This window comes from Branchiostoma lanceolatum, chromosome 18, assembly GCF_035083965.1.
Source record: "Branchiostoma lanceolatum isolate klBraLanc5 chromosome 18, klBraLanc5.hap2, whole genome shotgun sequence".
NCBI lineage: Eukaryota > Metazoa > Chordata > Leptocardii > Amphioxiformes > Branchiostomatidae > Branchiostoma > Branchiostoma lanceolatum.
The window spans coordinates 2,875,450-2,899,816 of NC_089739.1; the positions used below are offsets into that span (position 1 = coordinate 2,875,450).

At 39.4% G+C, this 24,367-nt stretch overlaps 2 protein-coding genes across 2 annotated transcripts; both read right to left on the reverse strand.

Moving 5' to 3' along the window:
* Positions 1-2,423: 2,423 nt before the first annotated feature.
* LOC136424842 (uncharacterized sodium-dependent transporter YocR-like) lies at positions 2,424-12,565 on the reverse strand. The gene is made up of 13 exons (XM_066413512.1): positions 12,178-12,565; positions 10,578-10,761; positions 9,583-9,766; positions 9,116-9,230; positions 8,088-8,289; positions 7,371-7,533; positions 6,811-6,945; positions 6,092-6,228; positions 5,580-5,671; positions 5,100-5,201; positions 4,680-4,732; positions 3,925-4,045; positions 2,424-3,025 (listed from the first exon to the last, which is right to left on the reverse strand). The coding sequence occupies exons 1-13, from the start codon at positions 12,220-12,222 to the stop codon at positions 2,804-2,806; spliced, it is 1,755 nt and encodes a 584-aa protein (XP_066269609.1). The 5' UTR covers positions 12,223-12,565; the 3' UTR covers positions 2,424-2,803.
* Positions 12,566-13,672: 1,107 nt separating this feature from the next.
* On the reverse strand, positions 13,673-23,744 carry LOC136424843 (uncharacterized sodium-dependent transporter YocR-like). Its single transcript, XM_066413514.1, has 13 exons — positions 23,656-23,744; positions 21,824-21,998; positions 20,822-21,005; positions 20,180-20,294; positions 19,372-19,573; positions 18,898-19,060; positions 17,878-18,012; positions 17,193-17,329; positions 16,149-16,240; positions 15,551-15,652; positions 15,351-15,403; positions 14,598-14,718; positions 13,673-14,311 (listed from the first exon to the last, which is right to left on the reverse strand). Exons 1-13 carry the CDS (start codon positions 23,698-23,700, stop codon positions 14,090-14,092), a joined length of 1,746 nt encoding a protein of 581 aa, XP_066269611.1. The 5' UTR covers positions 23,701-23,744; the 3' UTR covers positions 13,673-14,089.
* Positions 23,745-24,367: the final 623 nt, after the last annotated feature.

Consider the following 24,367-nt stretch of genomic DNA (forward strand, 5'->3'; position numbering starts at 1 on the left):
GACGGGCAAACATTTACCTTGACGGGGAAATTTCCGTGCCGATGGGAAAATACATATGTCCTGATATCTTGCCAAGGGATGATTTAGCTATCGCTTGTCACTAATTAGGCGAAGCGGTACAATGCATTGTCTTCGGAGCTTCAGCAAAATCGAACTAAACCTTTCTTTCCAGCATACACACAGTGCATTCTGTACATAGATTGATAATTATTGAAACATAAATGCTTTGTATGCAATAAAGATAAGAGTTCACAGGGTACGAGAGAGAATGTAATGTGTAGTTGTCTGCAACCGAGAATCAACAAATAATACTTCCAATTTGCATCTCTTGCTTTGAGAATGATTCATGTATATGTCGTATTTTGCCAAAACCTTTAACTGTCTGCGTACATGTAGATGACAGCACGTGTAGTGTGCGTTGTACATATAATGGTATTCATGTATAATTTTCAGCACAGTTCCTAACAGGTGAATGTGGGTGGGTGGCACCGTAACCTATCTGTGAATCGTGTCAACATACCCGGTTAAAGTACGGTTAGAACTGGCATTGACCCTGGGATCTGAACCTGCAGGGTGAAAGGCATCAAAAGGCAAGGATATTACGACTTGATGCTCCGTATAACAGGTAAGTTAGAAGTAGTAAAAACCAACCTCTTTAACTAATCTTGTTCTCTCGGATCTTCGTTCGTCCGCCATCTTTGATTAACAGCTGAATGCGTGCAACTATCTAATTGTCTGGAAGAAGCCCGGGGCGGGTAAGACTACTAAAAGAAGGCTATGACGTCCTTAGTTCTATTGTAGAGTTCTTTGGAATCTTTCTTTGACATCTTTATTCGACATACCATTACCACACTCGCAGACTCTATATGATAGAGTCTGAATTAAAATGGTATTTACAGACGTAAAACATTGAGCACTAGTATTTTTAACACTAATTGCTTATAAGCGAATATTTACAACTTCTCAACTACGTAGAATAAGAATTAGAGCTAGACTTGACGAGGGACTTCACTTTTTACGATACATAAATATGTAGTCGTCTGTTCATTCTGATATTTAAAGAAAAACATTGCAAAGGAAAGTGTTCATTCATATTTGTTTAACAGTTCAGTCATATAGGATAGCATAGTTTTTGTGGCGTTTCGTGAGGCAGATAGGTGTGCCCAGTTTGTTGGAATTCCGCGTCCGTCGGCTGGATATCTGATTCCTGAGTGGTGGAAGCAAGTCTCTGAACTCTGAGTTTAGCAGTTTTTTTGGTTTTTTTTGTGTGCAAAAGACAGGCAAAGGTTCATTCGTCGTTCAGACAAGGCCGTGAGGTTCAGAGTGGTCAGTGCCGAGGTGTAGGTTGTGACACTACTTTATGCCAAGTATGATCCTGCACGCTGTTCTTTGTAGCCGTTCTCGTCTTATTCCGTTATGACCGAGACTAAGTTAGAAATGAATGCGGTCGGGTTAGGCGTCAGTCCGGACTTCATTCTGAGGCAAATGCCAAGTTATGGTACGGTCCAAGCCTTGGCTACGGTCACAATTGCACCGATGCCCGCCCGGGCCCCGAACCCAAACATTTTTCACGGTGGACTAACGGATGAGGGGGGGGGGGCTCTGGTGTTCTCACGGTAAGCTTACGTCGTTTACTACTTCCCGGGTCCCGGGTTAATTTCAACTCCGAGTTAAAGATATCCCGGGGCCCGACCGTCCCTTAAAATAGCCCAGTAGCCACAAGGTGTTCAACGGGGCCACGTAGGGGTCACGACTGAGAAGCGCATAAGAACCGTCCGTAAATTACCCGGTGGGGCCCCTTTTTCCAATTGTGACCGAGGCATTAGAAAGCGGTCACATCTCTCAGGTAATGGTTAATGCTTCGGTCGCATTTCCAATCGGGGGCTCGACGAAAAATAAGATACAAAAGACAACAATAGACACAAAACGTAGAAAGACTACTCCTAACCATATACATGTCTTTGTGTATTTTCTTGATGTGCATTTTTAGTTTTCTCTAGTAGCCCGGCCGGGCCCCGGATTTGAAATGGGACCGAAGCATAAGACGCCATTGGCCAGGACAAAGACAATAAGGCTCCCTTTAGACCAGTTTCTGTAGCGCAGTAGAGTACAAGTATCGCAGCGACTGTATTCTTGGAACTTTTAACTTTATTGACTGACCAAAATGTTTTTTCTCCACACTTCCTTAAATAATATATTCATGGCATATCGAAACAAAGGTTTTGGCTGTTTTCACAAAGTTTTTAAAGCTTTTTTTCGGTTATTCAGCCAAGCATCCATTCAGAAACATAATCTTCTTAGATATAATCAGAAAGTAGAGGTCGGTGTAGAGAACGAACGCATTTTACAATACTTTTCACCTAGACTGATTTTGTTGCATCAAAGTTGAATAGGGTACGTAAGATAACGGGTAGAGCAAATGATTTTGATTCAGGCAACTTTATTTTTAAAAACGTTACTTGAACATTATTCATACAAAGGCTTGAAGGGGTGAAAGTCTAAGAGAAGTCATGACATGGACAATTACTCATTACATTTTAGACTTGTAAAACAATTACCCGTCAAAAGGTATTCCTGAGAAGGTATTAACCACTGTTAATTTCGTCTTACTCTTCGGAAACGATTTGCATTTCTTACCCTTAAATAGGCAAAAATAAAGTTATTGTTGTGAAGGTGATTCACATCCCAATGCATATCAATAATGTAGATATATAAGCGACAAAAATTGTATAAGGCCAATATATAGCACTGTTAACAACGAATTATCGAGGTAGCGAAGTTGTCTACTACAAGACTATTTTTCTTATTCTTTTATCGTGCTGTAGTCTAGAACAGGTCCCTCTCCAGCCTTGTCTGTCATGGATATGAGGGTGTCGTCGTCTCCCTTGTCCTGTTTGTGACAGCAGCAGCGGGCGGGGATGTCGTCCTGTTTGGCGACGAGTGAAGCCCAGCAGCGGGACATGCGTGCTCGGCACCGGACAAACAGCAGGTTCAGCCCCAGTAGAACCACCGCCACGATGAACCACTGGAAAATGCAATTATAGTACATCATGTCAACGACACGTAGAATCCTATTCATATTTTCAAATGATTCTGAGTTAGTGCATTGTCTTGACCCCTTAGCCTGAAGAGGAGATGAAGACCTTGAAGCAGGTTCTCGCTTCCAAGGAGAAGGCCGCTGCCGACCTGAAGCGACGTCTTGGCATCACACCTTTCAAAGAGTTCAATGAACTTTATGATCTCTTAGATAAATCATACAGATATTTTTACTGTAGATTATACAAAAACATGATGAATTTGGACAATTTTGGACAATTGCAGCATTGAAAATACCACCAATCAGGTGAACGCACTACCTCTTCCCTGACATCTTAAAATTAACTGTAGGCTCACATTTTTATCGTCTTCGATTCCCCAGTACGAACCGACATTCTATTTTTATATTAGCTACTAGCAATTGATCTTATGATCATTTATAGTATAAATCTTAGCACGAGGATCGCTCTCCTCAGAGACGTGATACCCAGAGTAACGGTCCTAGGACGGTTCCTTGTCGAACCCCTGAAAAATAATTCTAACTGGAACAGAGGCCTACCATTCTACCACTTCCGTCTGTTCTCTTTTGGCCAGGAAGGCCTCTAATCAGTTTAGTGTAGTGCCTTAACATGAATAGTGCTCCAGTGCTCGAATTTTTTTATTTTTTTTCAAGAGTGAACTTTATTTTCCATTCATAATACATACATGTATGAATCCGTCCCAACTTTTTAGAAGTCTAACAAAAATGTATTTTGTATTTTCATAAGCCATCTGCTAATTACTAATACATGTTCTAGCATTACTATTCATGTCGATAACATTCTTGAGAATTAGCATTCTCCATAGTACGTTACACATGCGTGCTCGTTTTTATGGCGTATATCTTACCCCCAGGATCGCTGTCATCAGAGATCCCATGCCCAGCTTGTACCAGGGGACTTTCTCATTCCGGACAGTACTCACGATCCACCACACCAGTAATGCCAGACCCTCGACTGGTAGGACGTATCTGTAAGATAAGAATGCGAATATTATAGACTTTTATGATCGTATATCTTTCCATCACAATTAATGGTTCAACTAATGAGAGAGTGGCTGTATTCTAGTTTCTGAACGAGGCCTATATAGTTATTATAAAGAAGACAATAAACAATAAAATGTTAATACGTTAAAGATAAATAGCAAATGTTTAAAATGTTAAAATGGAACCATGCACGTATCTTAGCTAACAGAATTAACTACGGAATGTCGGAAGGAAATTAAAGTTCTTCAAGTGAGCTTCAGATCTAGAGAGCAAAAGAATGTGAATGATAGGATAAGACGTATCCGGAAGACAAGAAGGTGATTGTTCTAGACGTTTCAGGTCCTATCTGTCAATCACAATTAGCGGTTCAACCAACGAATGAGTGGTTATGTTCTAGGGTTTGAACGAGATAGGCGTGCCTTAAGAAGACAATGAACAGCAGCACGTAAATATATTAAAAACAAACGATAAAAGTTCCATTTCTGGTTTTAACAATAAAAGTTAAATCCAAATGGAATCTTTTAAACAGATTTTTAAGCAAGAAATTAAAGTTATTAAGGTGAGCATCAGGGATGAAAAGAATGTGACCGATAGGATGGGTTGATATATATATACTCACTTAACGAGCCATTCCCAAACTTTTGGTAGTTTCCAGTCGGATCCATCTCCTGCCTGGGTAACAAAATATACATGATAGTAATACTTCAATTATACTTCAATCTACATCATTTCGTTACAGGCAACATGTTAAAATCATCGTTTCGCCACTGTGAACACGTCGTCGTGGACAAAGTTTAAAAACAACACCGACACTGTGAAAGAGCTGTTGTCACCAAGTATATTGCATCCAAAGTCACAATCGTATAATAGTACATTTCTATCAAGTTAAAACCTAACCAATAATGAATAAATCATACATATATGACAGCTGTTCGAAATTTAATACATTTTCCACAAGAGCAAATCAAAACAATAAACGGTGTCTTTTATATATATATAATTTATGATTACTGATATGAAATTGAAAACTTTGACCTACCTCATTCAGTATGTTGAGTCTAAAGCTGTATGACCCATAGCTCCAGAACAGATAGATGAAAACCAACCCAGAGAGAATCAGTGCAGCCCCCCATATAAAGTCCTACGAAACAAGAAATGTCGTTTTTAAACATCATTGGACATATGATAATCACTGTAAGTACTAACAATCTCACTGTCCTATGATATTAATCACAATATATAATTTCAGTAGAAATCTAAGGAAGTAGTAAATGTTGTATTGTTTGCAAATTCGAGCTATGCAAGCCAGAGCTTATGAGCACTGCCTCAGTTCAACTGAAGGTACTTAAAGTCAAGAACAAAGAATTGTCCATCTGCCATTCAATTAATTACGCAACTCGTCCGTAGCATGCCAGTTCTAAATTATTTATATTCGTGTTATTTGTATATCTATATCTATTACTTATATATTAATATTTGTATCATTAAGTAGTCAATTTTGCAAATCAATGCGACATACCTGGGTTGCAAGAAAGTTGATGCTGACAGCGCTGGGAACACCGAGAAGGAACACAAGTGCACTAACCACCACTGATGCCAAGTCCTTTCTCACTACAAGCAATCAAACAATTCAACGGTCAATCTCTAGGTTAGAAAAAAACACGTTACACCCAATCTGGAAAAGGTTTAAACGGATACATGAAAGTCAAGAGTATTACAAAAGAATTCAAATTATGGTATGGTTTACCTATGGTGTCAGCAAGAAGCTAAGACAGATGTAATACCATTTTAGTTTTTAGCTCATGGAGTGTGCTATGATATAACGTGCTATATTAGATCATGTCATCTACTTTTGTCACTGTCAGCAAATTCATGTTTGGCTTATTAGTAGTTTAAGATATTCCTCACCTCTATTGATAAATTTTTTGTTACTTTGAGCCAACCTCTTCTCCGTTTCCTTTTATACGACAGTTGTTATATACTTTGTTTAAAAATATCCAAAAGTTTGGAACAAAAATATTGACAACTTACCTCCCCAGTCAACGAGTACCTGCGAACTCGCATTGAGCACGGTGACGTAACTGCTGAACCCTGCCACCAGCACCATCAGGAAAAACAGAACCGTCATCACACGACCGCCGGTCATGGTGGAGAAAAGAATGGGCATCCTGTGAAAATATCAAGGGTAACTTCAACGGGTCTGTAAGCCATGGGAAAATAAATACAATATGTGCAGACCTGTCCATCTTGGTTAGAAAATGTATACAAGGCATCAACTTATATAAACGAGGGGAATGTAGAATCAGTCACGTTTAGGACCGCATCCTTGAAGCAACGCCATCATGCGGACCTTGCGAGTAGTCCATTCAAGCCCGAGGAAGGTATCTGAGGAGTTATCAAAATGTTGGCCAGAAGATATCTTTTAGGGTGTATCTAAGAACCTTTCTGTTTTTTTGCAATAGGTAGATTATAAAATTTTTGAATGGAAAATCTACTCCAGTTATGAACCGTGATGAGGGAGGATACGAACTCAATCACGGTTGGGACCGCATTCTTCACACTGCAGCAGCGACACCTAGCTGCAGTTCGAAGTAAAAATTTTATCATTTCCCAGATGAAAGACGTTCATCGAAATGTCGATTAGGTAAGAACTTTGTTATCCATCCACTTATCAACCTTGTGAAACTATTATCGGATTATCATAAAACATTATCATAAAAAAAATGAAAGGAAAGGATTTGCCCATTTACCAGATGAAAGTGAGTCCCGTGTTGGCAGGACCGTTCGTCTTCAGGAGTTTCATCAGGTCAGACTTGTCGCCTCCCGGACTGACTTTGGTCCAGGTGGAGAACACGGTACAGAACACCATCGTGCCACACATCAGGCTGTAGTTGGAACGGGGGAGAAAAGTAAAAACACTAAAAGCCTTCATTTCAATTGTTACAGCTTCTATATTTGCTCAGTGTGGTGCAAATATATGTATCTGTTCTGTATTTTTATGATTGTAAACCCTGCAGCAATTCAGCACTGGCTGCCATTGCACGGGTAATTCCTGACCAATAAAACATTATTTTTATGCTTTCTAGCTTGCTATGCATTGCAGTTTTCATATTTATTCTATGTTCTATGATAAAAGTAGCCAAAACAATATCTATGACTGGAGAACTATTCTCTGTGCATTAGAATCAGCAATCTCTTCTCCGTTTGCAACAAGACTTTATCTAAAAAAAAAACAGGCATTTTTGGCAAACACAGCAACCGCATTATGATACTTCTGTTTTCACAAAGTTAAAAAGCTTAAACTTCTCACCTTACAATGTTGTTGAGTGATGGTATAAGGATGCCGGTTTTCACAGGTCCCATGTTTTGGGTCATGCTTGCTCCGTACACCAGGAAAATACCGCCAGCTGCTCCTGTGTCCCAAGCGTTCTGGGACAGGGCGTCAATCCATAGTCTGGGGCTACCCAACAGTTCTGCATGCAATGAAAGATGGCACAAATTTGGTGTTTATCGCCAATCTAATGTTGGATTGTAACGTTAATGGCGCTGCTGTTAAAAGGATGGTTGGTTAGATATGAACAACTTGCATCGCCATCATGCATTATGGCGATAATCTTACATTAGTTACCCCAGGAAAGAAGTCTTTGACCTCAACTTTATAACAACTACCTAAGCCATACTAAGTGTATACTAGTATAATTGTTTTAATGCTGTATAAACATCATCATTCTTCATCGCTGCTGGACGGGGGATTCCATGCACCACTAAGCTCCACGCCAGGGGATCAGCCATAGCTGAAACCTCTCCTGCTACAGAAAGATTTTTACTGTCCAAAACCATCAAAGAACGAAGGAGCAAGAGCAATGACGTCAAACTGACGTCATAAAATGACGTCACGGCATATATCTTTTAGCTCTCCGCCATCTTGAATTCTGAAAAATAGAGTTTTTTTCCGCAAATATCCCCAAGTAGATCCCCAAACCTCAGTAATACTGTTAAAATCTTTCTAAAGGATGATCATACTTACTCCAGTCTGGTGTGAAAATGTAGGCGAGAGCAGCCCCGGCGTTTTGTTGGGTTAGAGCCCAGATAAACGCCGTCAAGACCATTATCATGAGTCCGGGAATCATGATCTTCATGGCTGGTTCAATGCTGTTTATTCCTTTCCAGATCACGAGGGCAGCTCCCACAGTAACTATAAAGTGTAATAATACGGGCCAGCTGCTTTCCTGTTTCGAGGAATGCAAATACATTGCATTATATGCATATATATATATATATATATATATATATATATATATATATATATATATATATATATATATATATATATATATATATATATATATATATATATATATATATATATATATATATATATATATATATATATATACATTTTTCAATAGAAACAGCACTATAATTACATTGGAAAGATTAATCAAGATAACATGTTTGTTGTACCACCAAAAGAATGAGCTTGCTTAAAACGTCAAAGCTAGATCCCTAGATCCGGTCTCTAATTATTATATTTAGTTACACACCATTGTCTACATTCAAGGTTGTTGAGTTGTTCTAAATTGTATCAAGTCTGAAAAACGACTAAGTCTGCATCATAAGAAAGTTAAGCTCCTTGATTAAAAGCTAGCCAAAATGAAGCGGACATTTGATGATGTGAAGTGTTAAGGTACTGTTGAAGGGTGGCTGTGGAGTTTTGGGATGTTATTGAAAAAAACCCTTACACATCTCTGTAAACCTTCCACAATCTTAATTTTTTTCACATAGTACCTTATAGTAAGGTGATAATTTAGGCAAATTAGTATGACGTCATGATCATGTCATCAAGGGTTATAAGGCCACGCCTATTTTTAGAAAAAAGGCTCTCATTGGCTTGTACTTCGATGTTTATCAATATAACTTTGCAGGAATGTACATGATAGTAATACATCAAGGATTATGCGTGCCTATGTTTATATTTTGAAATGACGATTTTTGGCGATTTTTTATCGTCATTTTTTTTTATCCACACGCAGTATAAAATAGGAATGGACCAACCTCAGCAAATGCTTTCCAAATTTCGCTGCTCTCATCAAAGGTTGTTGGCAGCGGGTGAAAGGTGCAGTAGAACATGTAGTACATCGACCACCCGACGATAACTCCGTAGTAGCAGCTGTAAATGTAATTTATAATTCGTTACTTATTTGCCAGAGAAATGAAAGAGTAGATAGACACAAAGTGAGAAGTAGGGATAGATTGTTTCAAATTTTAACAAAAGCAGCGCACTAAGGTTTTATCATTCGATATCTACGACATAGAATGTTGGGTCATTATCACAGAAGATATGCGTATACGTAAGCCTGATCAATTGATATTTGCGAATTGAGAGGAAAAACAATATAGTATCTTTATTGGTAAGCAGGTCAATCATATTCCAAAAACAATTATCATAATTATCAACTTCCTGAATAAATTTTGGATCCATGGGTCCTTATATGAAACGAAGAAAAAGAAAATTTTCTTACGACGTTAAAAAGTTAACCATGCTTATCCAGCCTCCAAGCCATGTCGACTTTACCCCCAGAAGATCGTGGAAGGCCATTGGTGCAGCTCTCCTGGTGAACCGACCAATGGCGTACTCCATGATAAGAAGCTGCATGGACCACAGGAACAGGAACACCAACCAGACCAGCAGGAACTGCAGACATCCTGGAATACCGTAATTTAATCATGTGTCATGAAGGGTGGGAAGGAAAGTAAAAGAAATGATCTTCAACTTCAACTTATTGGGCCCCCAGATAACCCCGCAAGGGGCAAAGTAGGGGGGGAGGAGGTCCCGGGCTAAGGCGGGCAGGCCTCCAGCCTGGCGCGGAAAGACTCAACGGTGGGAGTCGTAACAACCGCGCCAGGCAGGGCGTTCCACTCTGGTATGGTGCGAGGGAAAAAAGAATATTTAAATGAGTCTGTTTTAGCGTTGATTGTTTGGAATTTTAGAGTGTGGCTACCCCTGGTGCGCCCCTGTGCTGGTTTCAGAAGATTGTCTGTGTTTATATTAATGTAGTTATTGACTAGTTTATAGAGAAAGGTGAGGCGGGCGTTCCTCCTCCTTTCAGAGAGAAGGGGTCAACCAGTTAAGCTCAAATGAACTCAATGTACAGATGAGCTAATCTTCCACTGGTCGTGACAGAGAGGACAGACGCTATGTACAGTATTTACAGGTTCATTGTACCGGGGAAATTCCCCTAGCTCTTTTCGACAAGCACAATGAACAGTGGACCACGGCTTAACGTCCAGTCCCTGAATAATAAATAAATTGCTACATACTTTTAGCATTCTAAAACCCCGCAAAAACGAATTTCATTGAGTGCTCACATCATACCGACGCCGTACTTTTGCATGATGGACGTCGCTATACATTGTGATAGTGTTGTTTGAACTAATTATGTACAAACATGACTTTAAAAATCCGATTTTCGGGCCCTAGTATTGCTTGGGTTTCCTTTAAGGAAAGAAGATGTACCTTGCTCCCCGCTGTTGTTTGCTAGGATCCTGGGGAAGCGCCAGAGGTTCCCGGTCCCAACAGAACACCCCACGCAGCTCACGATGAGACCGAGCTTGGAGGAGAACCTGCCAGCTCTGTCTGTTTGTTGCTCTGACTGCGGCGCACTTATGAAGATAGCTTCCAGTCTCGGGTCATCAGTATCCTATAGGGCGGACAGAACATGTGGTCAACAAGGTGGTCTATCTTGTGGTTAGGGTTGTTGTCTTTACTCTCCAAGCAGAGGAGTGGGTCCGGCACGTTTTTGACGTGTTTTAGGCGTTTTTGTCGGGCTTTCTACTTTGTCGTGTTTTTTGTCTAGCCCAAAGAACATGACAAAGTAGAAAGCCCGACAAAAACGCCTAAAAACACGTCAAAAACGTGACGGACCTACTCCTCTGCTTGGAGAGTAGTTGTCTCAGAATTTCTCCACGTTTTCAGACGAAAAGAAAACTACATCACAAAACCCACATATTACAGAAAAAGTGGGATCATTCATCTTCCACTGTCTCGGAAAAGGAAGCCGAACCCAATAAGTTAGAACTTGGTGTCAGTAGTTAAGACTAGAGTAGTCAGATGTTTTATCGTTCATCATTGTCTGACCGTCCAATCCGTGTTACAATTAGCCTACGGGCAGTAATATGCAGATAACGACAACGACGTTTCTATCTTAACATCTTATCATTGTATCCTCATATTCACTGACAACCTCTTATTTGAAAGAAGAAAACTAGTAAGATATGCTCTACCTCTGAAAAACGTAACATAGTTAGGATTCAAACATTATATTTCTACATGATTTGCATACAAGTGCATTAATATTGTATCGAAGCCAAATTGAATTGTCTTGATAATTCGGCAAATGTTTTTTTTTGCTTGTAGTAGTGCAGTCCTTATAATTTTTATCAATTCAGACTTTTAGATACATATATTACGTCTCTGTGTGTGTAACCAATGAGGTTGTGTATAACCTCCTTGGCATAACTACGTGCTTTTATTGTGGATCTGGTGTGCCTGGTGTTGCATCCCTAGGGATTTTCAGGTATCGCTAATGAGGAGGGGCAGAATGCACTCAATCTGTTTTTCAAAAAATCGAACTAAACTTTCCTTTTTAGCGTACAAACTGGGTATTTTGTACATAAATGGCTGCTTATTGAAACGTAGATTTTTGGTAGAGGGCTAAAGAATAGTGGCACACAGGATAGGAAATTGAACAGAATGTTATAATCGTTTACAACAGAGAATCGAAACAATCTTACGACTTTGTATCCCTGACTTTGACAACTATCCACGTATCTTCTGTTTTTTGTCTGAGTCTTTTGCAACATCTGTAGTTTGTGATTTACACGTAATGGCTTCAGTGTATACATTTTTCACAATTTTTCAGCATAGTTCCAAACAGCTGTGTGATAGAATGTTGGTGGGTGGGGGGCACCGTGCCCTTAGTTCGACCCTTGGAGAACGGTTTATAGAACTGGCATTGGCCCGGAATCTAATCCATCAAGTGAAGGACATAAAAATGCACAGAACTTACGATTGTATGATTTGTATAATAGGTAAAATAGAAGTAGTCAAAACCCACCTTTTTTACTAATCTTGTCCTCTCAGATTTTCCTTCGTCCGCCATCTTTGAGTACCTGCTTGCCAATTAATTTTGCGCAACAAATGAATCGAGTTAATGAAGCCTGGCGAGGGACAGACTACTACGTGCAAAAACCGGTTCTTGGTACACGTCCCAAGGGTATTATTGTCTTGACGTGTGCTGCACGAATAGGAAACGTACCACAATAGCCATATTGTCTTTAACCTAACCTCTGTTGACAGCAAGCAGCTCGATTAGGATATATTTTCTACCAAACGTTAATCTACTGTTTGACCGAAGGAGGTAGGAATGTCGAAAAGAAGTTCATTTTGTAAAAGATCTGTTTGTTGTCTTGATAAGGTCATGCTGACGAGTTCGTCATGCTTTACTGAACAATGGCGTGACTATTAACATATCAATATACACAATATTTTCGCTGTTGAAATTCTACGTAATGTATTTTGACGGCCAGTTCCTTGTACCTAGTAATCATTCAAAAACTATTTTCTCAGTGAGAATGCAAAAATAGACCATCGTGATTTTAAAAAAAAACGAATTTTCCACGAATAGGTTTATCACGTTGTCAGACAACTAGGTAGCGCCACCTAGCGATGGGAAATAGAACCAGACATTGCCATGAGAAAGGTGGCAGTGGGGCTACGTAAAGAAAAATATTATACTAAGGAAACCATTCATTCCGTCTTTTTATGTAAAGAGGCCACACCCACACAAATTCAGGGAACTTATGTCCGGACCATCAGTCCCTCTTATCAGACAGTTCGGAAAATATCGGAAAAGAGCGTTGGATATGAGAGATACGTTTATGAAGGACACTGTACGCGTAACTTAAGTCGTCACTACGATTAACTCGAATCTCTGCTTGTATGTACTAGCGTCTGTCCTGTGGTTTTACCTTGTTTCATTGTTCTAGCTGTTATTTTATTCATTGTGGTTGTTATTGTTGTTGTTAGTGTATATTTTATTGCTAAGGACAAATGTGGTGTCCAAAAGCAAAGAATAAAGATTGAAGATTCATATTGACAGAAAACTACCTTCATAAAAAATGGAGGTATTGTTTTGGGTCTGTCTGTCTGTCTGTCTGTCTCTGTGTGTTTGTATCCGGATATTTGTGGTCAGCATAACTTAAGAACCTCTGGATGGATTATGATGATATTTGTTATGGGGGTTGGTGTTGAGAACACAGAGGTCAAGGTCGATCTTGGGTCCCCAGGTGTGTGACCTTGGTATTGCAGCAGCATGCTTTTTTTCTATATATTTTGCCCTGGAAATGGTATGATCTTGCTGTTACGGTTTCTGTACAACCAAACTTAAATACCTGCTTAATTCCACATTTTCTAAATGTTCATCACACTTGGAAGAATATGTTTCAATTCAATGTTCTGAGCATTTAGTGACGTTGATCAAGCTCAGCTAAATGGCTCAATTGGTTATTATTTGTCGGACTAGACTATGAAGAACAGTTCACATTCCCTCCTTGAACGTTTTCATTATTGTTTATTTGCTCATAACAAGACAACATAATTGTAAATGATAACAATAAAACAAACAAATGCACAGAAAAGACATAAAACCGGGTGGTGTATCCTCACATTAAATCAATGTAATAATTATTGTATACTATTAATTTTACAATATATACTGAAACTATCTGACAACAATTGCTGACATATTCGATATTAGAATATTAGATTTAAACAAAAAAATATAAAAACACAATCAAAACAGCTTTGAGTTTCTAGATAAATGGTAAAAAATCCCCAAATGACAAACAGATAAGACATAGAACTAAAATATAAACAAATGATGGTAAAATAACATTTTTAGTTTTAAATTCTTTAGTTCTAGTACTTAAGTTTGATATTGTAAAGTTAGAACCGATCACGTTACATGTCTAAATTCCTACACAATCACTTTGTTCTAATAGTCTTAACTTTTCATATTCAAGAGGGTCATCATCCTTCTCTTCTACTGTGCTGCAACAACAGTCTAGGTTACAACAATCGGGGATGTTGTCTTGTAAGGATATAAGTGATGACCAACGTTGGGATATTGGAGTCCGGTACCACACGAAGAGTGCGTTGAGTCCCACCAAAATGATGACCAGCACCGTCCACTGTTAATGAAAAAATATGATTTGGAAAATCATCAAGATGCATAAGTGATATGTGGATAACACACACATACATGCATACATACAAACAAACACCCCCACGCACACACACAGACACACACACATTACACTATTATGCTTGGTCATACTAGTAGGAAAAACACACTCCTGATTACAATTTTGATATCTTAAATGCTTTCCGTTTCTTACCCCCATCACAAATTCTGAACAGGACAGCTACAAAATGTGCTAGAGCGGGAACCGAACTCTTAACCCGTAAGAATCTTACCTCTAAGATGGCAGTCATCAAAGATTGTTCCCCCAGTTGGTACCACGGGATGTCTGCAGACTGAATGGTCTGAATCACCCACCAAACCAGCAGCACCAGTCCATTCAGTAGTAAGACGTATCTGCAAAACATTGAAATTAAAGGTAATCAAAACAATATTAGTAACCAAAAATAGAAACGGCGTCATATTCTTGCATCATGGACGTCGCCATATATTGTGAGAGTGTTTTTCGAACCAATCATGTAAAGAAATCATGACAAAATAAATTGACTTTCAAAACCCGATTGTCGCGCCTAATATTGCTTGGGTTTCCTTTAAAAGTTAGCAATGTCTTAAGAGACATTTGTGTGTGTGTGTGTGTGTGTGTGTGTGTGTACTTGTGACTGTGTGTTTGTGAGTGTGTATGTGTGTGTGTGTGTGTGTGTGTGTGTGTGTGTGTGTGTGTGTGTACTTGTGACTGTGTGTTTGTGAGTGTGTATGTGTGTGTGTGTGTGTGTGTGTGTGTGTGTGTGTGTGTGTGTGTGTGTGTGCATGTGTATGTATTTGCATGTGTGAGTGTACTTGTCGTGTTTGGTTGTATTTAGTATTCAAATGTGCACAGGACGGTAATGGAATAACGAAATAGTTGATAATTTGTATATTTGACATTGTCATCAATTTGTGACCTTGATATCTGACACCTGTCTACCAACATTGCATGATATCGATAGTAAAAAGACTTTATATCTAGGCTGGGAATATCACCTACTCACTTTGTCAGATAGTCGAAAGCCTTGGGCAGCTTCCAGTCACTTCCATCTCCTGCCTGAGAAATCGACAATTGTTACTGCCATGATTGAGAAAGACAACGTATTTAGTAGATATATAATAATATTACTTCATGAGCAAAAGATTGAGGTCTATTTCAAGTGCACAGATTGAGACAAATGTGAGGTAGTGTTAAGTGTATTACCTCGTTGAGCATGTTCAAACGGTAGTTCTTTGCGCCGTATCTCCAGAGTAGGAACACCATAGAGAGTCCGGAGAAGATCAGTCCAGCACTCCACACAAAGTCCTGAATTATAAAGCAAACGGCGTGGTTGCAGATTTGAATTCTACACTTACATTCCAAAAACTACAAAAATACTGTGGAGGTTTAATGTCTTATGAGTTTCTACACTGTTATTCTATATTTCTCAACCTTCATACTGCATGTAACTTTATAAGTTTATGTTGCCAATTAGCAAATACCATATAAACCATGTAGATGACTAAAATACACATATAAGCATCATAGTGCATGTCTTTGTATGCACGAAAATTGTGATTTACCAAATTGAATGGTGGTACTAGTACTGGTAAATGTCAGGTTAGTCTGGTAATGATTGATTAGAAGCTATTACCCAACTCACCAGACATTTACGTTACCACCATTACATTTTGTAAATCACGATGTTCGTAAATTTACGAGTAGTAAACTACATTTAGTTATAATTAGCCGCTCAGTTCCTAATGCCGAGAAGAATGCCTTCCATATTGCTTGATCCAAAAGCTGATTTGGTGTATCTTACCTGATTAACCAGAACGTGTATGTTCACCGCGCTAGGGATGCCCAGGAGGAAGGTCAGGGTGGCAATCACCGCTACCGCAACGCCTCTTTTCACTGTAAAATCGTTAATGAATGAAAGGAAAGGAAAGGAAAAGGAATGAATTAATGAATTAATGAATTAATGAATTAATGAATTAATGAATTAATGAATTAATGAATTAATGAATTAATGAATTAATGAATTAATGAATTAATGAATTAATGAATTAATGAATTAATGAATTAATGAATTAATGAATTAATGAATTAATGAATTAATGAATTAATGAATTAATGAATTAATGAATTAACGAATTGATGAACCTTAATTGTTCACACACACCCACTGGGTTCAGTACATGTCACAACAGGAAACATCACAGTTTGCAAATACATAATATAAAATGATAAGCTATAGTACTAGTCTAATAATTAGATAGAGTTGGCTTCTTCTCTCTTATAAGTAATGGTATAGATATAGGTACAGATGTGTTTGATAATCAAAGGTTTGTCTAAAGCCATTAGAAATATGAATTTTCCGTATTGCTAAGGTGTAATAAATGGGGATACATACATTGCATTAGTTTATTAAGCTCAGCTCTCTCTTCGTTGTATAAACTACATTCTACTACAAAGTGTTGTTCATTCTCTATCCTATTTAGATTACAATGTCTACATATACGTTGTTCCGGGGGAGTGTAGTTATAACGTCCGGTTTCAATGTGAATTTTGAGACAGCTGATCCGGAATTTTGTGACGTTAATGTGATGGGTTTAATCGGTCACTCTTTGTCATCAATATTGAAACTTTCACGCAAATACATCGAAAGACCTTGGTAACGTCTACGAAATCTTTTCGATAAAGATATAGAAACGTTTTTTAAGTGGCCGTGCGTGTATGAGGAGGATGGCTGCTGACCGAGTCTGCTAGGCTAGGCCAACCGAACTACCTCATGTGTCGGACGACACGGTAGCCCGTAAGTCTAAGTGAGTCTAAGTGCGTGTAATAAAAAAAAAACCGTACGCACCTCCCCAGTCGACCATGGCCTGTACAGAGGTGTTCATCAGGGTGATGTAGTTCCCGAAGGTCGCGATGACGACAGCCAGAAAGAACAGGGACGCCATCACCCGGCCCCCGGTCATGGTGGAGAAAAGGATGGGCAGCCTGGGAACGAGAGTGATTGATTTCGGTTAATTTGCATATGATGTCACAGGTCACTTGATTTTGTTTACGCCGCCATCTTGGGTGTCAAATTTTGTCATCTGTTGTTCTATGCGACGTTTAGTCGCCATGAGCGGCAAACTCCAGCTGACGTCAAATGCCGGGATCGCGGAAGCTGATAGGCTTTTTGCACTCACGTGGTGTAAGAATAGTCGGCGATGTTGGATGTTTAACCTTTAAAAATTGAACCAACTATCATCCTGGCTGTGACGTCATGATGCACAAACGCACGCTATATATGTCTATAAATAGCTATACCAAACATACTTTTCTGACACAAATGCATTTTAGCAAGCTTTAATTCACATGAACAACATTTAACCATCGGAAAATTGACAAAAAGTGAAATTAATCTTTGTTACAATCTCATCAGCCGAATCTATACATACACTGAAAGAAGATAGATAAAACTTACCTAAGGCTATCTTTGGTTTCTTGTCATTTTAGATTAAATCTTATAACTTTATAGAAGAAAAGAAGAGACCACGCACCATATGAAAGTAAGGCCGGTATTGGCCGGTCCGTTGGTCCTCAGCAGTTCGACAATGTCGGCCTTCGTACCGTCAGGGTTGACTTTCGTGAAGGTTGAGAAGACTGTGCAGAATACTGTGATGCCTACTGTCAGACTTAGAATAGAAATTAGAATGTTGTCAATTAGCTGCTGTGAACTATGTAGATTAATATTACATATTAGTATGCGATGTATTTACGTTACAAGTCACAATAAACTATCAGGAAATTTGCTAATGTGGTCTACTGAAGAAGATCAAGTCGACCAAACCTCGCCTTAGATAAATTGATTGAAATTCAAACATTTCTATATAAAAGGACTAGCAATTATATAGATAAGTTTATAGCTTTTTGTATTGGGGGTCAAACTTTAAATGTGCTCTAATTCTTCAAGGCTAGATGATGACGCTTATGCATGATGCAATAATCGGATATGTTTATACTGTTAGTAACATGTTAACGTTACATTTATGAAACTCCCATCATCCCAAGCCAATCACACTTATCGATGAGGGATGCGAACCCAGGGCATCTCAGTCACTTTACATAGTTACCAGCTCCAGGCTCAGAACCTATGTGTTAAATATTTAGATATACGTAATTCACTATACACAAGACTATCATGATCTTATATACCAGGGTTTATCTTAATGGACTTGAATAGCAAATTTAAGTACATAATGACATGTGACAACCCCTGTAAGGTATACATAGGAGAATATGTCAAAGAATGTCTAGACATTAGAAATTCCTCTAATGATTGTGAACTCCCGTTCTTATCCCATACTATACACGCTTGTGTTAGGTAGATTAGCCCTATGGAACTGTAGTTATGTGCTAGTAGATGCCATACTTTGTGCCTTGTATAATTGTTATGCAATAAAGTTATTGATTGTGTTAAACTATGAGATGATATACCTGTTACGTCATTCAACAAACAAAAAAATAAAAAACATGCACAATAAACAACAAACTTGGAAGTCCTGCATAGTAAAACCTACCTGATACTGCCGTTGATGGCTGTTGTCCATATGACGTTCTTGACAGGTCCCATCTTCCGAGACATGCTCGTTCCCAGGACAAGGAAAATGCCGAAAGCTGCTCCTGTGTCCCAAGCAACCTGCGACAAGGCTTCAATCCAGAGCGTTGGGCTCCCTAACAGGCCTGCAGAAAAAATAATAGCCTATAGGTATCTGTGTAAATCTTTGTTCAAACCTTACCCTTAAGCTTGTCCTTAGCCCTTGTGAATTCATTAAAGTATATATAGTTCCACTTCACCTTTGATACTAGTGCTGCACATTTATGTAAATATGTAAATTCTGTGGTGTTCATATGTTTCATGTAATTTTGTCCAGTCAGTTTGGACCACAGGAAGAGTAGCTGTTAAGCTAATTGTGGATCTCAATAAACTCAAACTCAAACATGCGTACTCGAATCTGCTAAGGGGCTTATAAAGACAACCATCCAGTACTTACCCCAGTCCGGAGTGCAGAAGAAGCCGAGTCCGACCCAGGCGTTGTTGAGAGTCAGAGCCCAGATGAAGGCGGTTACCAGGAGGACGAGCAGCAGGGGAGTCATGGTGGTCATGGCCAGCTCGATACTCCCCACTCCCCGCCAGTTGGCTGCCGCACAAGCCGCGGTGATGACGAAGTGTAGGAGAACAGGCCACTGGCTCTCCTAATGCACAGTTGTAAAGAAGTCGTCGGTTGGTCGATGAAGGTCAGACATCCAGGTAATAAGATACGCCAAATAAGTACGTCGCCGGAACGTAAGCGTCGTGTTCGCGTATTTAAGGTTAATATGTCGTATATAAATTTAATTGTGTCCAAAGACATATTCTATGCAACGGCTGTTACACCGATGCAACGTTGACCAAAGAGAACAAAAGAGATTCGGCAGTTATGATAGCCAAGGGTTAAATAGCAGGCTAATTGCCGTTTACGACGTGCTCGCCAAATCGTAGTTACTCAAGCAACTGGATATGATTTTGGAAACAGTCAGACGTTTCAAGTAGCACCCACTTAACTTTTCCTTAGTTATACTGGCGTAACTTTGGTTGTTGCGACTAAAACCACATAACAGATGCCTTCTTTGTCCAAATGGCTGGCGAACCACCAAGCTCTATGCCGATAATATTGCAAAATTTACATTTACATATGTAACGTTGTATGCACCCGGAGAAGTAGTACTTGGACATTGCGTGAAATAATTGCTCTACAAAATGGCAAACATTGTGAAAACCAAAATCTTGACGGAGTAATAAGGACAAATTCTAGTCGTTACCTCTTCGAACTGTTGCCATGCCATGATGCTCTCATCGTAAGTCGTCGGAAGTGGGTAGAAAACGCACTCAATGGTGTAGAACACGGACCAGCCGACAATCACACCGAAGTAACAGCTGAAAAGAAGGAAAATAATTCTAAACCCCTAAAACTTAACTTTGGTGTCAAATCTACTGTGGATTGGGAGGGCTCTTTTCGGGCTTTACGGCCATACTGTAAATCATACAAAGCAGCTGCAAAATGAGAAAACATGTGCTGTAAATTGCACACAAAAAATTCGGGAAACGGATAGTAATGTCATTGAATATCAAAGAAGAAGATGTGAAAGAAAGAAAAAGAAGAATCTATTATTCGGTATACCATACTCTGAGTGCTAAGTTTGATCCATCCTTCCTGACCACGTGGAGTTCATAATTTCATAATGAAGGAAACTTTGTTTATTCGCACGCTCGCATCAGTTTTGGGGCTCCGAGAGGATGTTATCCATAAAGGGCTTCTAAAAGTTATCAATTAAATGCCGACTTCATTGTACTTTAAGTTTGAACTTTGTCTTTTCTTAGACTGTTTCAACAACTAGCATAGACAAATGTGCATTTCAAGTTGAAAAAATATTAGTCAGTCACAGTATTGAAAGTGAACTTACGTAATGAGAAAGTTCAGACTCGCCATCCAACCCCCAAGCCATGTCGACTTCACCCCCAGAAGATTGTGGAAGGCCATTGGTGGAGCCCTCCTGGTGAACCGACCAATGGCGACCTCCATGATGATGAGAGGAATGGACCACAGGAACAGGAACACCAACCAGACCAGCAGGAATTGCAGACATCCTGAGAAAAGTTTAAAAAAATCAAAAACAAACAAACATCGTTTAGCAAACAGTAACTGTTAGCTGAATGGTTAGCTGCCTTGATGAATATGGGACCTTAACCTTTTGTTTTGGATGTATGTAGGAATTGGACTAACCGTTTTTTTTGTGTAATCTGACACTTATTCGGCCTTCCTCAAGATTATTGACCCATTATTTTTGTCACGTGACCCATTGCCGACGTCACTAGGTGTCTCGTTCCCATAAAGTCACGTGCTGGGGTAGCACGTCATTCTTTCTGATGAAGGTAACAGCAAATTTACTAATATGTTGACAATGAAAAGCAAAATTTGTGAAATCCTTTGTGTTTCGTTCAGTATTTTTCGCGATAAATTAACAGCAACCTATTTTTTTCCTGTCATTTTAATCCAGGGTTGCCTAGCTCAGTGATCAACACTGCTTTGCAGTGGGGCCCTGCGACATAGATAGATAAAACAAGTAGTATACGTACACTCAAATACAAACAAATTAAACCATACAATACTTGACTTGAAAGTTCATCTATGTTGGTAGAAGTCAATTCGGAATTACAGTTTAACTGTAATTTCCAACGCAAAAATTGGCAAAGACTGTAGTTGAACAGTAAAAAATTTGGGTAACGTTAAGTCCGATTTTTGTGTTGGCCATTACGTTGAACCGTGATTCAGGATTAACAAACAAACAAACAATAAATAATACGGAGCCCAATGCGGATTTTGTTAGAGATGTTTATGCCCCTTCCCCCATAGAAAGACGATTTAACGTTACTGCTGAACTTCAGTCTACTATTTCCTACAGTACCTTCCTCTCCGCAGTTGTTCGCCAGTATGCGGGGGAAACGCCACAGACTCCCGCCGCCGACTGCACTGATGAACGTCAAGAGCAGTCCGGCCTTGGACGAGAACATGGCGGGACCTCCTGATGCCTGCTTGGGTGACGTTTCGCCGTCAGTATCCGATCCTGATCCGTCCATGTCCTAGTATGATTATTAGTAATTAGCGAACAATTATATGAATATTATGATCAAGTCAAGTCAAAGTTCCTTCCCGCACCGATGGTGCATAGGGCGGCGCCCATCTCCGTTTCAGTAGCCCTTGGGCCACACTTTGTGCAATCACTACAGCAGGGGGCGAGTCCACTGGTAGTGGTGTGTGTTTAACTTCCATACTATTTCCCAAATGCTGAGTGCTAAGCAGAGAAATCAGTATATACCATTTTTACAGTCTTTGGCCGGGGTTCGAACTCACGACCTGCCGTATGCAAGGCGAACACTCTACCCACTCGGCCATTACACCGGTCGATTATTATATGATAATATTATGATAATATTCATTTTAACCAATTGAGTTATACAGTTATACGAGCTTCACTGCAAAGCCACTGGACCTTGCAGACCAACTGGCCAGTCCACTCCTGGTCTACTTATAGACAATAAGAGCCGACAAGAGAGATCTTATTATCATAATTATTATCATCATATATAGTTAACTATATCGTTTACTAGAATGGTTGATGATTACATGTACATGTGCACGTAGGCAACTAAAATATAGTAGGCGTAAGCTAACTAGAGTTCGGCGACCCTTTACCTTCATGATATGCTTAGAGACTTTGGACATTTTATGCAGATGACTTACACATTTACGTAATTTATGCATAGTGATGTTCATCTTCAACTCACAACATGTCACAAGTATGAAGTTCCCATCATTTATCACAAACGCTGCTTAAAATATAATCTCCATGACATTTATCTAGGTAATTACTAGCGAAGATGTTCACCTGACTAGTGTGCTCAAATTGGTAAATAACTTAGTTTGACCGAGACTTTTTTAAAGAACTCCCTTGATTTGACTCTGAACGGGATTACTTTGTGACTATTCACGCAGCATTGTACTAAAGGACCCAGAAACTCTTACTAAATAGAGATTGGTGGATTACACGTTGCTGTTTCTTGCTAGAATACCGTATAGTTAACTTGCACCACAGAGCGTTAATGTTGGTTTAAACTGTATGGCATGATAGTTACAGACGACCTTGTTTGCCGCTGACAATAGACAGAAACTGGTCATTACCGGTTTCGGGCGTAGTCCACAGTAGCGAAAATGACATCATCATCGTAAAAAATATATGTGTAAAATCACAGCCTTGTTACGTACAGGCATAATTTCGTTTAGAAAACCGTCGAAAAAGATCATGCGACAATCGCAAATTGTACAGAAGCGAATTAGAAAAATATTGTTATGAACTTTGAAAACTTGTGTCCTTAATTCTGACGTTCGAAGTTGACAAAAATAAAGAGCAATCATATTCATAGGATTCTCAGCGATATTTTGACAGCAGAAATGTCGGCAAGGTTCTACGGCATTTTTTCTGTCTCAAGCCAACTAAGTTTTGTTCGAGATTCCTTATTCTGTCGCAAGAATGAATTAAAATGCCATGAGCCTCAATTCGCTCTGCTAAACCTGTCTTACGAGGAATGACATCGAGGTCTTTGAGGTCGTAGGTCACAAATAGAGTGTAAAACTGCTAAGAACATTGATAGCTACTTGTATGAACATAGCTGCGACGTATACTCATACTTAAAACTCTGATCTTTAAGATAATCCAACAAAATCCACTGAAATACGTACATTTTCGACCAGCTGTGTTCCGTCAGATTCTCCGTCGTCCGCCATCTTAAGATAATTGACTAGTTAAAAAGTGGTTGTTCAACTTTTAGGGAATTCTAATTATGAATAGGTCATGTATGAATCGATGGCAGATCATGACATATTCTCGAGTGAATAACTAGCGACTAGCGATACATCTAAATTGTAATTTTTGGTGAAAGAATGATTTTTGGTGTTAATTCCTTAATCAGAAATGCGACAACTTCTTTGGGTGAGAAATCTGCAGTTCTTATGCATTCCGCATGATGTCCTCTCCGCTGCATTGTACTTTAGGCTGTTGATAATCGATTCCTGCCAGTGATAAAAGCATGGAACATGGCATGCTGAAACCAAAGTTTATACCTGATGGTCAAGAGGGATCCCGGAAAAATTGCCCCAGCCATGCCATTTGCATTCAAAATCTCTCTTTTTCTGCTTGATTTTATTTCATCGTTCATTCACTAAGTCCTTTATTAAGACTCTATTAAGTCTTTGTCATCCATGAGACATAGATCATTGATTTCCAAGTAGGGCCGGGCCGCCTGCGGCAATAACTTTGAACTTCGGCCAAACCAGAGTTCCAATCCTACAAGTCTCCAGGTACACCCTTTTCCCGGCCACCTGGGCAAACCTCGGACCCGGACCGGCGGGAACACACTTGCGCATACACCAAGACACACAAATAAATAAACCG

Excerpts from the sequence above, each read along its gene's own strand:
- LOC136424842 (XM_066413512.1), bottom strand. The coding sequence starts at position 12,222 with ATGGCGGACGAAGGAAAATCTGAGAGGACAAGATTAGTAAAAAAG. Across the intron at positions 9,231-9,582 it reads ATGGTTAACTTTTTAACGTC|CTGCTACTACGGAGTTATCG; the intron begins GTAAGAAAATTT and ends TTACATTTACAG. Across the intron at positions 8,290-9,115 it reads TTTGGAAAGCATTTGCTGAG|GAAAGCAGCTGGCCCGTATT; the intron begins GTTGGTCCATTC and ends TCCTCGAAACAG.
- LOC136424843 (XM_066413514.1), bottom strand. The coding sequence starts at position 23,700 with ATGGCGGACGACGGAGAATCTGACGGAACACAGCTGGTCGAAAAT. Across the intron at positions 21,999-23,655 it reads GAACACAGCTGGTCGAAAAT|GACATGGACGGATCAGGATC; the intron begins GTACGTATTTCA and ends TAATCATACTAG. Across the intron at positions 16,241-17,192 it reads GGCCATGGTCGACTGGGGAG|TGAAAAGAGGCGTTGCGGTA; the intron begins GTGCGTACGGTT and ends ACGATTTTACAG.